Genomic DNA, 16,468 nt, shown 5'->3' on the forward strand with positions numbered 1-16,468 from the left:
ACTCTACGGCGAACCCAGTATCCAGAAGGTGGTGAAGGCTGGCCGGATACGCTGGGCTGGACACGTTACGAGAATGCCGGACGACTGTCCTGCAAAACAGGTGTTTGCTACGAATCCGGTAGGAACAAGACGAGCAGGGGCGCAACGAGCGAGGTGGTTAGACCAAGTGGAGCGTGATCTGGCGAACGTGGGGTGCCCCAGAAATTGGAGAACGGTTGCCATGGACCGAGTGAATTATAGGAATTATGTTCGTCAAGTTATGTCATGAGACGGTATACTATGTAAATAAAAAATAATCCGGCTCAGGAACCGCTTTAAAGGGGGAACATTGGCAGGATCTTATCTTATTAAAAATTTGTATAAAAACTTTTTTTTTAAATGGAAATCACAAAATAAAGCGTCCTACTTTTCGCCCTACTTCAGATTGAAAAAACGTCCTACTTTTTCATAGTATTTCGAGCAACATGTCCTACTTCCCGAAATTTTATTCTGGTAAGCCTATACAAGGTACAGAACTTCCCAAACCGCGATGAGCGGCAACAATCGACGGCTAAAACTCGGGCACGGGAGCTCTACGAGAAGATGCCGTCAAAATATGGCTGCTGTGTGATGGACGACGAAACATATGTAAAAGCCGATTTTAAGCAATTTTTCACCGGCAAGAGCATGTTCGATGTGAGCGACAAATTTAAGAATAAGAAAATTTTGAAGTTCGCCTCCAAATATCTCGTTTGGCAGGCCATCTGCTCTTGCGTACTGAGGAGTGAGCCTTTCGTGACAAAGGGCACAGTAAATGTCACTAAAGTAAAAAGTAACTAAAGTAACTAAAATAAACTAAAGTAAACTAAAGTAAACTAAAGTAAACTACAGTAAATAGTCATACTTTAGTTGACCATTTCTGAAGTCTCTATTCCACATTTTGTACAGAATGTGAAATCAATTTTAAATATTTCTCGCAAGTAGTGTAGTAGTTCAGGGATGACCTTAAGAACTTTAAGTTTTTCGTTTAAAATGTTTCAACGTATGTGGCTACATATCTCCCAGAACAACTTTCGAATAAATCAATTTTCGAAAGACGTCATCACTTCGCTTGAGGTGACTCTTTTCTACGGTTTTCCGGGAAGCTTTAGGAGTACCGCGACAAGGGACAGATAACACGGATGTGTGTCCTTGGTGCGGTGTAATGCTCTAATTTATTTGCTTATTTTTGGCTTCACCACATCCGGAGGTGGATTTTACCACCGGCATTCGTAGGCCATGGCCAAACATTTATCTCCATCTCGTCTTTCTGGACTAGACTAGGTTTGTATGTGTCGTCCTTTCTCTCGTGGGAGTAATTTTTTTCTCATTCGGTTTTCGTTGTGTGAATCGTGGGAGTTGTAGGAAGTAGTGGTCTACTAAATGGCGATTTGGCTTGTCGACTTCCCTATTGCTCATTCCAACATCTAATAGATGGCGCTAGATCGTTCCACATCCTTGGAGGATTTTTCCATACTTTCTTTTTTATTTCATTTCGCGTAAGCGGATGAATGGTTCAGTGGATAAATTGCAACGGAATGACGTCTATTTTGGACGAAGCAAAAAACACTTGCTTCATGCGCTTAGTTCATGCTTGCTTGTTCGAATAAATACCTGGTACGATTATCGCAATATGGTTAAGGTTCGATTATTTGGTGCCTGTTTTTCCGACCTACTGTCTACAGTAGAATGCTTCTTGGGAGGTTGCCTGCCTATTTGCATCATCGTGTTTTGGCCGTGTATATGATTCTAAAGTTTACTTCTAAAAACTACGATAAAATGTGCAGCCTGCAGTAGAAATCGTTTTATGTGTTAGAAATATACTATTTGTGTTTTTGCTTCTTTTTTTTATTTAACACATAACTGTGTATTTTGTTACAAATTGTGTATGAGGTTATCGATTGCTATACTAGTTGGTTTAATTGGTGTGTTTTGAATGGGGTTTTGGGAATTGGGACTGCGTAAACCTTGAAGCTGACGGTGTGCAAGGTTATAAATTTTAAATTCTGAATCTTAATTTTATTCTAAAAAAACGGAAATTGAACATCCTTTCTCCTTTCAACGTTACCTTAAACATTCATTTGCCATTCTTTAAATGAATCGGTGTGTTCAACAATAATGCTAAAGGCAACAAGTATTAAAACACCCTTCTTAAGAGGCTCTCCTGTTGCTGGATGGAACCATCTCCGGTTGAAGAGTTGAAATAGAATTTTTCAACGAAAATCCACCCTCGCAGCTAAATGTGAACACTTGCGACAGAGCAAACGTCAACAAAATCCTTACAAGCTTAAACACAACTTGAGAAAGTTAAGTACCTGTAGCTACCTACTGCTGTTTGTGTACGGATTGTGTACTTGGTGCATGTGTATACTTATTTTGCAGTTGCTTCCCTAGCTCTTGCGTTCTGATTTTTATGATGCTGAACGAAGGCTGCTGTGTTCATATCTCGGAACCAGACGACCAAATGGAGTCAAAAAAAAAACGCTTCTTCATCATCAAAACAGGATATTTTCGATGTCGATGTTGTGGGATGGTTGAGGACCTTCTAGTACGGGATTTTTATCAAAACTTTTGCATTTCTCTCTTATTTCTACTACTGGAAACCTTTTTCATTGTGATGTGTGTGTCCATGCTTAAGCTTTATTTCTCATCCCATTTGAAACGGGGAACGATATCTGCTAGCACTCTTAATACATAAATAATATCTCGTAAACTCTCGAATAGCTTCCTTTCTTTTTTGAGGGCAGGGAAAAGGCAACGTTTATGGTGTGTGTGTGGTGTAATGTTAATCGTATTGCGAACATGTCTAGGTACATTAACCAGGCCAGAAGTGCAGTGTCGAAGGATAATGCCATTCTTCGACTTCCGTTTCGTTTTCGTTCCCATTTTTTTTTGCTCCCAATGATACTCGACTTACGCTGACGAATCTAAAGTACATTTTCTTCTGCATATTTTTCTCCAAAACACTTGACGTCCAACAATACTGCTTCTAGGCTTGATTCGGTTTACTTTTTCTATATTTTCCGACGTTTGACATGCTTGGCATATTTTTTCCTGAACCGGAGGTATTACAAAAACTTTACCTGTTTCTCGAGATAAAAAAAACTTCAAAAAAGATGAGAAAACAGCAAAACAAAATACTTGATGTGCGAAAGGTCGGATAAGTCATGCCTCCGGAAACAGTTTTTGGTTCTTCTCCCTAGTCTAAAACAGCTCGCCCACTCGTTTTTTCTCAGTTCCCAAAATGATTCCAGCCGTACAAATCCGCTTCCATTCCCTCGTCCTGGCCCCGGCACCACTGATGAATAGGACTTGCTGGTGGTGATGTTGTTGCTGTTTAGGTGAACTACTAGTGCAGCCGGGAACCGTCCGGGGATTTGCACGGTAGGGCCGATTCCTCCCAGCGGCAGTGCTTCTCCGGCGTCAGGTGGGTGATCTGCACGTGGATCGCCTGGACCTTCTCGTACTTGGGCGGAATGTGGCAGAGCCGGTAGCTCACCTCGTCCCCGGGCAGCGGCACGTACTCGCCTTCGATACTGTCGAAAAATTTTGGAAAGATAGAAGAGTTTATTGCAGTTTATTGTCAAATGATATAATTTGAATGAAAAAAAAAACATAGTTGAATTCCTAATTACAGGGACTAAACTTTGAATTTGAAATCTAAAAAATGCTATATAGTAAAATAAATTTTGAGAGCGTGCTTTGGATTCTTAATCAAGTAAAATATGCTTTAACTAATTGAATCTTGAAATTCAGAATTTAGAAATAATTTCAAAGTTTCCCACTCTCTGGAGCCACTAGATGACTATTAAGCAGTTGGAATGTTTCGAAAAAGTTTTCATTTGGTGTGATTCATAATCCAATCATTAAAATTAATCATTTATGCTACGTATTTCATCAACACAAAACGAATTCATTGCCTAGTGGCTCCAGAGAGTAACCTTTTCTCAGGAATTTTAAACTAAGTAGGTTTATTCATCCCGAAGAGAGTGACCAATTTTGAATTCTTTGAAAACCCCAATTTTAACTATGCAAATATTTATTCTTTTATAACTGACTTTCAAAGTGATATGCCTCTATTGGCTCCAGAGAGTAGGTTACTGTGAAATTTAAATTTTTATTATTTATAGAATTCTGAGATCGCATCTCGTCAAATAAAACCACTGATTTTGCACTTTACATTATGTGGTTTTACATGTTTCTTCTGTAATCTGACTGATTATCTAAGAATTGTTTCATAAAATTCAAAGTATCAACTCAATGATCAAAATTTTTTATATCACATTCAAAATGTTTTCTATTCACTCTTACCAACAACTAATGCAGTCATTAACAAGTATGACGTAGGGTAAGCTCGCGAGCTATCTTCTTAAAACTTAAAAGATGGCTTTCAGTATTATTCCATTGACTTGGGCAATACACTGCCCCAAATTTGTATGAGAAATTTCAAGCTTGTGAAATGTTAAGCTCTGCAGGCTTAAATTGATCTTCGGCCTAGTACACGATCTCATGCCCAATTTGGGCCAGATCTGATCACGGAAAAGGGTCGCTCAACGAGCCTAAAGTTTGTATGGGATTTTGGAAAATTTTGTTCGGGAGGAACACGAAAATCCAGTTTTTCATGAATAGCTTTGGCACCCTGAAAAAAGTACCCCATTTTTTTAAGTTTAATAACTTTTTTATCATAAGTCTTATCGAAATTCAGTCTTCAGATGAAATATTTGTCATAGTTTTGGCTTTAAGAAAAACCGTTTTCAAAAGAAATCGGCCGAAGGGGACCAAAGTTATTCATGAAAAACTGGATTTTTGTGTACCTCCCCAACAAAATGTTTCAATATCCCATACAAATTTTAGACTCGTTGAGCGACCCCTTTCCGTGATCCGATCTGGCCCAAATTTGGCATGAGACTTTGTACTAGGCCTAGGATCAATTTAAGCCTGCAGCGCATAACTTTTTCAAACGTCTGGTCATTTGGGGCACTTCATTGGGCAACTGTTTTGTCGATTGAAGACGTTAATGGAATTTTTGCATGCATTTTTATTTGGAAAAAAAATCGCAGAGCACAACTGAGTTCAATTGAAATAATTGAAAGCCAAAACAAATTATACAAATTTCTCATGATTTCCCGGTAAATATTCTAGAAAAATGAGAAGTTTTGTACAAATCGTTGAATATATATAGCTGAAGATAGTGGCTCCAGAGAGTTGGTGCAATACTTTATGAATTCTGATCAAATTAGGAAACAAATGAATATAAACACTTTTTAATTACGACCCATCGAGAGATTGTTTCTTAGAGCGTTAAAATTTTAGAGCTTTGCTACTATTGTACGAATGTCTCCACGTTTTTATTGTGTAAACGACTTTTTTTAAATTCCATCTCAATACAATGAACACTGGTGATTTTCGATAAAAAAGGTGGGTACTTATTTCGTTTTAAAGCACTCCACGCATGATAAATTTCTTTCGTAACGAAATGCGAGGAATCGAATGGTTTAAATTGTTTTAGATCAGTTAACTCTGAAAGCCTCATTTCACCCGATTTTCAGCAAGCGTATTTGCCACTCTTTTCTTCGAAATAATACAAATTCATCAATCCATAACTTCTCCCACGACGATAGATTGACCCCACAGTAACTTGTTTTTGTCTCGTCAAGATCTCTCGAATCGTATATTGCTCATCCGTGTACATCCGAAACCCAAATTGCACATTCTCCTTTAACCAGCTTTTCATGAAAAAAGTAGCGAAAATCGGGTGAAAAGAAGCTTTCAGAGTAATCTGATCTAAACACGGTTTAGTCCAATCAATTTTTCGTATTTTTTAAATGCTCGTTGAAAAATGGTTAACGAGCATTTATCAAGCGCGAGGTATTTCAGCCAAACTCTCTTGTTTTTATAGTTTGAAAAGCTTTTAACGTGACTCAAATATGATTCTCATATTCAGCTACAATCATTATTTTTAAAGTTATACAAAGTAAAAAAAAAATCCGAAAAAATATGCTTAAGGAAAAAGACTGTAAGTCAGTTATTGAGGTCTCGAAAAAAGTTCACAAAAAAGATAAAGATAAATAGTGCTTGAGAAAGCTGAAGTAAGAAGCTTTTTTTTATTTAATTAGAGAGACTTTTAATTTTTTCAGCTAATTCGTCTCTGGTAAATAATTCGTTAGATTAGATTGCATCATACAGTTTACTCATATTCAGAAAATTTAAAATTTAATCTTCAGCTTCTCTGTCGTTGCTTAAAATTTCTCGGATAGACGTCGATAAATCCAGGTTTTCTCGGTAGGTCTGAAACTGCGAAAAAGTTAGAAGCTATGTGTTGCACATATGGAAATATTTCTTTAAAATTTCTTCAGATCATTACCACAAAAAATGTAAAATAGTATAAAAACCGTACTTTTTAATGAATCAACCTCCAATGCTGTTCCAGTCACAGTAGAAATTTTTTGAAAAGAGAATAAGAAAGTTGACGTAATTTTTGACATTTTGGCATCATTAGATTTTTAAAACACTAAACACAGAATTTTCGACGGATATTTAAAGGTAGCTGTTTTAAGAAACTTTTAACAATCTGCATTCTCTGAGACTATTCTAGCAACTAAATTCGGCTCGGAAGCTACAAACTTTTAAAAATTACTTTCATAAAAAATACGAGCATTTTTAAAATAAAAACAGTCATGAAGAAAAATTTGCGAAAAAACAATAAAAATGGAAGTTCTAGTCATTTGAAGCTAAAAAAATGTCATTTGACCCCCACCGGTACTTTAGAGTTAATTATATTTGCATATTCCGTCAGATGGTATAGTGGCTCCAGAGAGCAATCATCTGTCATCAGTCTGAATCAGTGTCGTGAGAAGAACGGTGTAATTACAATAATTTTTCAACATCGTATAGTTTTTTAACTATAAACTATGAGAATGTGTTTCAATGATGACTGGTTTTATGTAACTTTTTGTTGTGAAAAATCAATTGATTATTTATAAAAAAAAGCATTTAAAATTATATTTAATCAACAGAAAAACTTTTTGGCTAAATAAAAATAGTAAAGTTGTAGAAGCTTCTTCGCTTGCAATTTCAATTAAATTTTTAGAGATTCAAATCGGCGTATTTTTTTTAATTGCTTTATCTTTTCACAGAGAATCAGAATTGTAGCAAAAATGTTAATTTTAAATCCTGATGAATTTTGAATCGGTGATAAATTGGAATCCGCAATTGAAAGCTCACGGTCGGAATTTCAATTGCAAATAAAAAGGTTAGAACACGAAATCTCGTTTACAAATCGTTTACGATGTTAAAAAAAATGGACGAAAGCTTTCAAAAGCTTTATCGAAATTCAAACTTTATACTCTAAGAATGAATCCTGAGAATTTGTCTGAGTTCTAAATTCTCATGAAGAATCTGATTATGAAAAGGAAATCTGTATATTTATTCTAATGATGATGGACTATGAACCTGAATCTGGAAGAAGTTTATTAATAAATTCTAACCAAAATAACAAAAGAAAAAATTCTAACCTAAATAACAATAATGTGTCTCATGAAAAAACGATATATTTTATTTTTCTAGCGAGAAGTGTAATGTTAGCCATTGTTCAAGACAAAAATGGAAATTTCTTAAACACCTAAAAATCTAAAATAAATATTTAAGAAATTTCCATTTTTGTCTTGAACAATGGCTAACAATACTCTTACACCTGAATCTGGAAGAAGTTTATTAATAAATTCATGCATCATCTGAATTCTGAGTACTTCAGAATTTGAATGGAACTGGGAGTTTAAAAACTCGTTTTTTAATGAACTTTCATTTCTATGTTTTAGAGTTTAAACCATCCTGATTGAGATATTTGCAAGAGAAAATTATTACTTTCGCTTCTAAAAATGTTCTTTGTTTCGAAACCGGTAATGGTTTTTTTTTTTAAATTTTCTCACGATTAACAAAAATTTTGCCGTGAATTTGGCGAGAACGTGAATTTAGCCAAACTGTAGAAATATATTTTTTTATGGTCAAAAACGATTATTAATCAATACTACTTTTTAGTATTAGATATTTCTCATAATGATATGATTTAACTTCAAAATATTTTTTTTGAATAACAATTTTACGTTTTTTTTACGGACAAATCAGAGCAATTTTATATGAAAAACCTGGCAAAATACGGACATTTGATTTCGAAATTGACGATCAAAACTGGGCAAGTTCGGTAAAGTTTTCAAATCGTATTCAAGGCTTCCAAAAACATTTTATGATTATTTTCATAAATCTTGTTCAAAAAATTTCGTTTTGGAGGCAAAAAAAAATTTTACAACACCATTTTTTTTTGTTTGAATTGCCAAATTAATTGAATGAATCCGGGAAGAATCCGGGCATTTTTTAGTGAAATCCGGTTAACCGGGTCGGGCCGGACTGTTCCCAAATTTTATATTAAATATCCGGGTAAATTCGGATAAAACCATGCAATCTGGCAACTATATTTTACACACAAGCGAGCAAGTTCTTGAACTAGAAACTAGAACTCATAAAGCTTTAAAAGTAAAGTAAAATTCAAGATTTTGAGATACAAATTTAGAGATCAGATTTTTTGGATTCCAACTCGAAGCTTCGGTAGCTAACCTCATTTTAAAGTTGTTGCTTCTAAATAATGTTGAAATGTGAACAATTCCTACAAAAAAAAAACAAAATTTAATAATTATTACAAATTTCATTTACTCTCAACTCTCAATTTTCTCAATCTTTTTTTTTTTTAATTTGTCTTAAAATGTCTATTTATATTTTCTAAAGTTTTAGTTTCCATTCCATGTTCCTTTATTCAACTCTTCACTATGGATTTAAAATTCAAATTTTAATGTTAAAAATAGCTCCAAACTACATCTTATACTCCAAAACAGAAAGTCATATCTCAAAATGGTTTACTGTACTACGATTTCAGTTAAAAGAATGATCAAAAAATAGTTATAAAGCACCGTGTTATATTTAACTGAGCCTCATTTTAGATGTTTTTAATTGTATGCAACAAAATCGAATTTCCCTCAATATTTTTGAGGAGAAAAATAAATCATGATACATCGAATAGGTATTCGAACATTGGAATAAATAAGTCAAATAATAATTTGACATTTATAATACGTTTTATTAAAAATTCTGGATTTTGATTATCTTTCAGCCAGTGACCAGTGTTTGTCTTTTAGCAAAAGTGGCTCCAGAGAGTTGCGTGTTTATTGAGAATAATTCAACATTGTTGAATCCATCAAGATCACTTGAGATTTAGGCAAACGTACGTAGCTAGAAGAAATAGAACACACGTGTTGGAAAATGATGGATACGCCTACCATTCTCTGGGACTTAAACCCACATTTGAAAGTATTCGACAAACATCGATCATTTTACGATAACAGAAAACCTGATAGATATGAAAAATATTGATGTAAAACTTAAGTTTCATTAAGTTTTTTTTCCGTCATAACAACGACCTACTTTTGAAATTTTGATATTATTTTTTAAATATTTTAATATTAAAAAAAAAAGTATTCGAATAAATTCTTATTGACTTTATTCATTTTTACATTTCCAAGAATCCATCTGTTAAGAAATTCGAAGAGACTGAAATAAAACAAGTTGCTAGAAAAAAGATTGCAAGGAAAAAGTTGCCCAAAATCCCAGCTGGCTGGGCTGGCTGCTGTCTAACTTACTCGGAAATGTGCACGAATATGTCGTCCCCGCCGGCCGTCGGTGTGATGAAACCGTGACCTTTGCTTCTGCTGAAGGATTTCACTTTGCCCTCCTCGATGGGGTTACGCATGGCCCGGTCCGAGCTAGAAGCAAAAGAAAAAAAAGACAGAGAAAAGGAAATGGGTTAGAAAAAAAATCGGATTCGATACTGAAGAAGAAATTGATCACAGCAAATGCGGCTGGAGGAGATCTTTAATTAAGTTACACTTTATCAAAGGCGTGCCGATTGGATTAGGTTCAGCTAACCAACCGTTGGCATTTGATTACGAGCTGTAGTTGAACGGCTTCTCAGTGAAGGCATGATGATGAGGGATCATAAAAGTTTGGTTAGGCCAAGGTCTGATTTGTTCGAGGGTTTAGTGGATAGAGAAAAATGATTCTCGTTCATTTTTAGTATCCCTAGGGCATTCTGTAAAGTTTTATTCTCGAATGGGACCTTATAGGCTCTTGATTGTATTAATTAATATTGGATGAAAGTTAAATGTCGTCAACTTGTTTGTGTTCATCTGTCCAGTGTCGCGTTTTTATGGATTGTTCCAGGTATTCTGGAGCCACTCTTAGTCGGTCGTTTTGTTTTTTTTCCACTAGATTCACGTAATGTTATTGCTTCAAGGTACACTGCTCACCACAGCAAAACTATGAGCGAAGTGAAGAAGATTTTTGTGAACATGCCAACAAGTTTTTTTTTAATCTGGTGAACCAAAAGTTGGATGCACAAAGCGTAAAAACAAATGATTCGAACGAAAACGAACTGTACTGCGTGTGTAAGAAAAAATTAGAAACAGGAAAAAAACAAATGTTCAAAATTGGTTTCCGTTGAATTTGTCTGTGTAAAAAAGTCCATTGTTAATATGAAAATATTTTTAAAATAATCGGAAAGGTACAACAAGAAACATTTTTCCAAAGACTAGTGTAGGCTTACCGTTGTATTAAAATCTCATTTTGAAGCTACTGCAAATAAAGATAGCTTTAGATAGAATTGGAACAAAGAAATTGCCTGTATTTCAGTTATCTATTATATAATTTAAGATTTTTTCTTTACACAAATGTAGCGTTTTCTTCATACTTTAAAGAAAATAATACGGATAAAATTATTCGTCACGATCTAGAAGCTATTCTCGATTTATTCCTGTAACACAGCTTATTGGGTGGCGCACACCTTCTTCGTCCATCGTCTTCCATTCTTATTCCATCAAGTCTTCACCTGATTGATGTTTCTCAATAGGGCGGAGCGGGGTTTTTTTTCGGAACAACCCTTTTTCTGCATACCATTCTTGAACGATTTTTCTGTAGCTTGCCAAATCTGACCAAAACGTCGTGGGATCGAATGAACGGCAAAATTCGTTTTTGGAGACACTCCTAATGGCTTGCCAAATAATAAATTTTAGTTCAAATGTGTCGGCAAAAACAAATTTAAATTTGGCTTTAACATCCTCCTGAGCCATTGCCAAGTAAATTTGTTTACCTGGGATTTGCCTGAAGTCATCCTACACATCAAAAACGGTGCCGGCCACGTCCTAGTAGTCAATGGATAGAAGAAAAGTAGTGGTAAAGGATTGAAACAATAATAATTTACCGTGCTTTAAGACTGAGATCACTTCTCCATCCTAGCAAAACATTTTTTTGTGTGGATTGGGGAAATAGGATATGATCAGGAGGCACTTTTGACTAGTGTTATGAAATCTGGGGTATTTCCTAAGCTCCTGTGGTTTCGTATTGAAACTCTTCAATTCGGTTGATGTTTTTTGATAGCTACATAATCAAAATTTTATAAGAAATCATAAGGGTTACCATTATAAGTTGTCGTATACTTAACTCCCAGCCTCAAATCAAATTAAGTTTTAACTAAGACCCGACATTTTTGTATATAAATTTAAGTGGATCATCAAATTTTAGAAGATTTGAGTTTATTATAATAATGGTTTGATCTTATTCTTCACGATACTTAAACTAACTGTTCATTTCATTTTCCGCGAATAACATACTTCTTGCAACTAGCTTCCGTTTCATGGAGACATCCACATTAATAAATAAAATTAAAATTGTAAAGGGTGATACGGTCAAAATTTGGTCAAGGGTAAACGCGTGTAAATCGGTCAAATCGTTTATTTAAAAATCAAATTAAATTTCTTTTTCAAGTTTAGTTAGTATAAAATTCAGGAAAAATATTCAGTTAGGCTTCCGCTTTTCAAAATCAGAATTGCCGGGCCTTACGCTTAACAGGTACGTACAGCCAGCTTGTCCACCTTTTCGCCGCAGAAAGCCAGTTTGCCTTGAACTGCTGCTCATCCTTAGCAGTTTTTTTGGTCTTCTTTAGGTTCCGCTTGACAATAATAGCCCAGTATTTCTCAATTGGGCGGAGCTCTGGCGTGTTGGAAGGGTTCTTGTCCTTGAGAAATACCTGCACGTTGTTGGCGGCGTACCACTCCATGGCCTTTTTACCGTAATGGCAAGAAAGATGCCAAATCCGGCCAAAACAGTACGGAACAACCGTCGAAAGCGTTTTCAGACGAAATTATCTCACTTGGATGATGATTCTCTATAATGTAGAAAATAATAGAAAACATCCAAAAGAAACGTTGTCTGGATGTTGAAATTGAACAATCTTAACGCAAAACAGAATCATATTAAATGCAGCAGTTGAATAAAATTCTTTCAATTTAACAACACATCATTCTGAATAATATATAGTATTCTACCCGAGACCGAAAAAAATCGAGAATTTCAGAATCCAGAATCGCAGAAACGCTTAAAATATCCCGGGAATTCCCGAAGTGCTAAATTACTAAAATTAACGATATAAATTGGTAAAATCAATGCATGGATCAGATTGAGAAAGGAAAATGATAGTTCTACCTTGATATATACTGAGGCAATAAATTTTTTTTCTAATAACTGTTTAATACATTGAATTTGTTGAAAAATGTTTTTTCTAATAACTGTCTAATACATTGAATTTGATAAAAAAAATGTTTTTTCGTTGGAAAACTTAGAGTGAAAGTTAAAAACGAAAAAAAAGAATCTACAAAACCAAACAATTCCAATAAAGAAGCGCTACAAAAAGTATTTGAATGTTCTATTTTGCAACACTCATCATTTAGAGCTTCCGTTTCGCAAACTGTTGACAGTAGCAAAAGCATCGACAAAGAAATGACAAATTTTGAAACAAAAGGAAAGTTATTAGAAAATTCACGAGATTTGATGAATAACTGGAATAACTCGAACCTACTTTGATTGATAGTGAAAAATCTTTCTCAATTCTTTCAATTTTTTTTCAGAATAAATCAGTCAAGTTTGTCGATTAAAGTGTTTAGTTTTTGGGTCTTGAGCATTTTTGAGGCATGGGAAAAGTTTGTAATGTTATGAAGTACCTCAAAATTTAAAAATACTATATAGTTAAGGTTCCCTATGTAGTAGGGTGAAAAAATCCTCATTTTCAATTTTTTCCTGGGATCCCGGGAATTCCCGGAAAAAGGATCGTCAGATTCCCCGATTCCCGGAAACGCTTAAACGCAATTTTTCACTAGCGAAACCATTGAAGAGAGTGGTTAACTATTGCAATGGAGAGTTAATCACCGTTAATTTTATTTTTTGTTAAATTATTTTATCGGTTATATCGGTGAAATGTTATATTTTTTGAGAAGAATGTTTAAGAAAAGAAAGGTTATAGACGGATAGAAGATTAGAGTAAAATGAATGTTGTCGAAAATGAGCGGGAGAGTAATTTCTTCATTTTCAACATCATTCATCTTATTCTAATCTTTTATCCGTCTATAATCTTTCAATTCTTAAATATTCTTTCTCAAATAATATGACGCCCTCAGAGCCAAAGGGGTATAAGTGACAAAATGATCGATTTTGAGTTAGTGCTACCAAACGATTCTTCATATTTCAAGCTATATTTCATGATTTTTTCGGATTTTTTGAATTTTATCTACATACTTTCACATTCGAAAGAAAAATATAAATTCATGGAAAATAACCAAACACAACAATTTAAAAGCTTGTTTTCTCGAAATGAGCTTTAATGCACTTATAACATTTCACCTCTAGAGCCGATAGAATTATTTCAATAAAAAGAGTTGTTAACTTTAGTCATTTAAAATGAATTCCTATTTTAGTCCTTCAATATGAACCAAAAACTAACAACAGGTGACAGGCCGCTGTTGCTGTAAGGCAAACTATGACTCTCTCTTTTTTATCTTATTTGCAGCCGTTTCCTTCCTAGTTATTTGACTTAACACGCTCACGCATACTGTTGAACGTCTCGGTGGTCGAGTGGTTAGCGTGGTAAGACGGTAATCGCTGGTCCACTGATGGCATGGGTTCGATTCCCATCTCGGTACTGGGTGTTAAATGTTAATCTTAAGTTGTACGCGTCATTTATTCAGTCTGTAAAAGCCTAAATCGGCTAAGACGGTGTATGTGCTCACGCATTTTGGAAAAATTAAACCATGTTAAACCAATCGAAAATCGCATCAAAAAGTCAAAACCCACGCTGTTAATGTACGATGACGCCGACGACGATTTATCTATAAAAAAATGTCAAGTAAAAATACATAAAAAAGTATATCTATCGTTTTGTCATACAAGTCTAAGAAATTGTTTTTTAAGTCATGAAATCTATGGAAGTATCCGTTATCAATCGTTTCATTTTTCTAAAGAAAAATTAACTAGAGATGACTTAATAAAATCAATCAAATCACACGCCTTCAAATAAACGTTTCTTGGAAAACTCTTCAACGAGGATTTGGTAATTTTCCATAAAGTATACAGAAGGTTGGAATTGGGGGGAACTGCTCTGAAAGTTGAAGACATGAAACTTGACACATGGAAAATGAGACATAAGCCTCGAGACCTTAGACATTAACTTAAGACTTCAGACCTAAGACCTTAGTCATTAAACAAAATATCTGAGATTTGAGACATGAGACCTGGAGCTTGAGACCTGCGACCTGAGATTTGAGACCTGAGATCTGAAACATGAGACTTGAAAATTGAGACCTGAGACTTTAGATACGAGACCTGAGACTTGAGACCTGAGAAGTGAAAAGTGAGAAGTGAGACCTAAGACCTGAGAAGTGAGAAATATAACCTGAGAAATGAGGAGTGAAAAGTGAAAAGTCTTACTCGAATATTTTTTTTCAGATACCGTGTTAATTGCAAAACCGCAGAATAAAACTTTTTTTAAGGATTTTCATCCTTTTAAAATGATTCATCCCTCTCCGCGTGAAAAACCGAACAATATTAACCTAGATTAGGCAAACTAGCATAACAAAGTTTTATTATGTTTATATTATGGCATTTGGTATAACACTAGTTTTATAACTGTTTTATTAAGGTATTAAAAAATGCAAAGATTCTTAATTCAATTATTTGTTTCCAAGTAGTTCTGAAAACGCTAATAAAGCTTTTACTGATTATACTGTTTAAGTTGTTAAAAACAAGTTCTGAAAACCTCATTATTTTATTTACATAGTATTCCGTCTTAAGACATAACTTGACGAACATAATTCCTAAAATTCACTCGGTCCATGGCAACCGTTCTCCAATTTCTCGGGCACCCCTTGAATGCTTCATTAAAACTTCAATAAAACATGCTGAGATTGCACGTATTTGAATTGGAATTCCCATTTCTACACATTTTTAATAAGTCATGTGTGTTGTTTTTGAGTTAAATGAAAAAAATAAAAATCTTTGAAATACTTTAAACCGCCGAAGAGCTATGAATATCTCTACAATATAAGAATTGAGTAAAAAGGCTCAACTAGAAGATGAAAAAAAATTGTTGCTTGATCCCCCATTAAAATTTTCAAAAAACCCAGAGGGGGGAATAAATAAAGTTTGAAGTATTTTACAGAAATTTCGAAAATTGATCAAATATCCGAAAGATTATAAGAAAAAAATACAAATGATGAAAGATGAGAGTTTTATCACCTTTTGTATGATTTATTTTATTGAATTTTTCGATAACAAATTACTTGATTTATGGACTGAATCAAAGCAATCGAAAGATTCCTTTCAATTCAACCACCGTGGTTGAATTAAAAAGAAATCTTTCGATTGCTTTGATTCAGTTGAATTATTCAACCAAGTAGGCTCACAACACAACATAGTTCATTTATGGATTTTGTGCAATGATATAGTGTGTCATTTTATTGCATACAAGCTTTCATGAAATTTATTCCACTTTATTGGTTTTTTGCATTATTTTTTATTATCCCTGCTCTTGAGATGATCCAGCTCCGAATGAATAAAGAAGGATTTGAAATTTATTCCGGCCTTTCTGAAAATTTCATGAAACATCCCAAATACGGTGTCGGGTGAAAAGGCTAAACGAGTAGAAGACGAATATCGTTGTCCGACCCCATATTGAAATCCAAGATGGCAGCATCCGCTCAACTTGAAAATGTTGTAAATGTTTAAAAATTGCATGAAATCCTCGGAATATGGGTATATGTTGAAAGCATTGTTAAGTTCAGCCATCATGGATTTCATCTTCATCTTGGATATTGCAGGAGGAGGACCTGAGTACACTCGGAGTATTCGAGTGACGAGTGTTAAGAACCATCTGTGGCGGCGTGCAGAAGAACGGAGTGTGAAGGCGAAGGATATGCTGGGTAGGACATGTTGCGAGAATGCCGAACGACTTTCCTACAATATCTGTTTCGAACTACACATTAAAGGGTGATTTTGAATGGTAAATAGTGTCTGGGCGGCGAAT

The 16,468-nt window shown here is 34.6% G+C and overlaps 1 protein-coding gene across 2 annotated transcripts in view; it reads right to left on the bottom strand.

Annotated features, from left to right (window-relative positions):
• Positions 1-2,966: 2,966 nt before the first annotated feature.
• The window catches only part of LOC129750932 (cold shock domain-containing protein CG9705), a 134,864-nt gene continuing 121,362 nt past the window's right edge, over positions 2,967-16,468 (bottom strand). For both annotated transcript variants that reach the window (XM_055746139.1, XM_055746140.1), the window contains exons 3-4: positions 9,705-9,827; positions 2,967-3,554 (exon numbers count right to left, since the gene is read on the bottom strand). In XM_055746139.1, the coding sequence (XP_055602114.1) occupies positions 3,368-3,554; positions 9,705-9,827 (310 nt within the window). In that variant the 3' untranslated portion in view covers positions 2,967-3,367. The remainder of the gene's footprint in view (positions 3,555-9,704; positions 9,828-16,468) is intronic.

Source organism: Uranotaenia lowii, chromosome 3, assembly GCF_029784155.1.
Source record: "Uranotaenia lowii strain MFRU-FL chromosome 3, ASM2978415v1, whole genome shotgun sequence".
NCBI lineage: Eukaryota > Metazoa > Arthropoda > Insecta > Diptera > Culicidae > Uranotaenia > Uranotaenia lowii.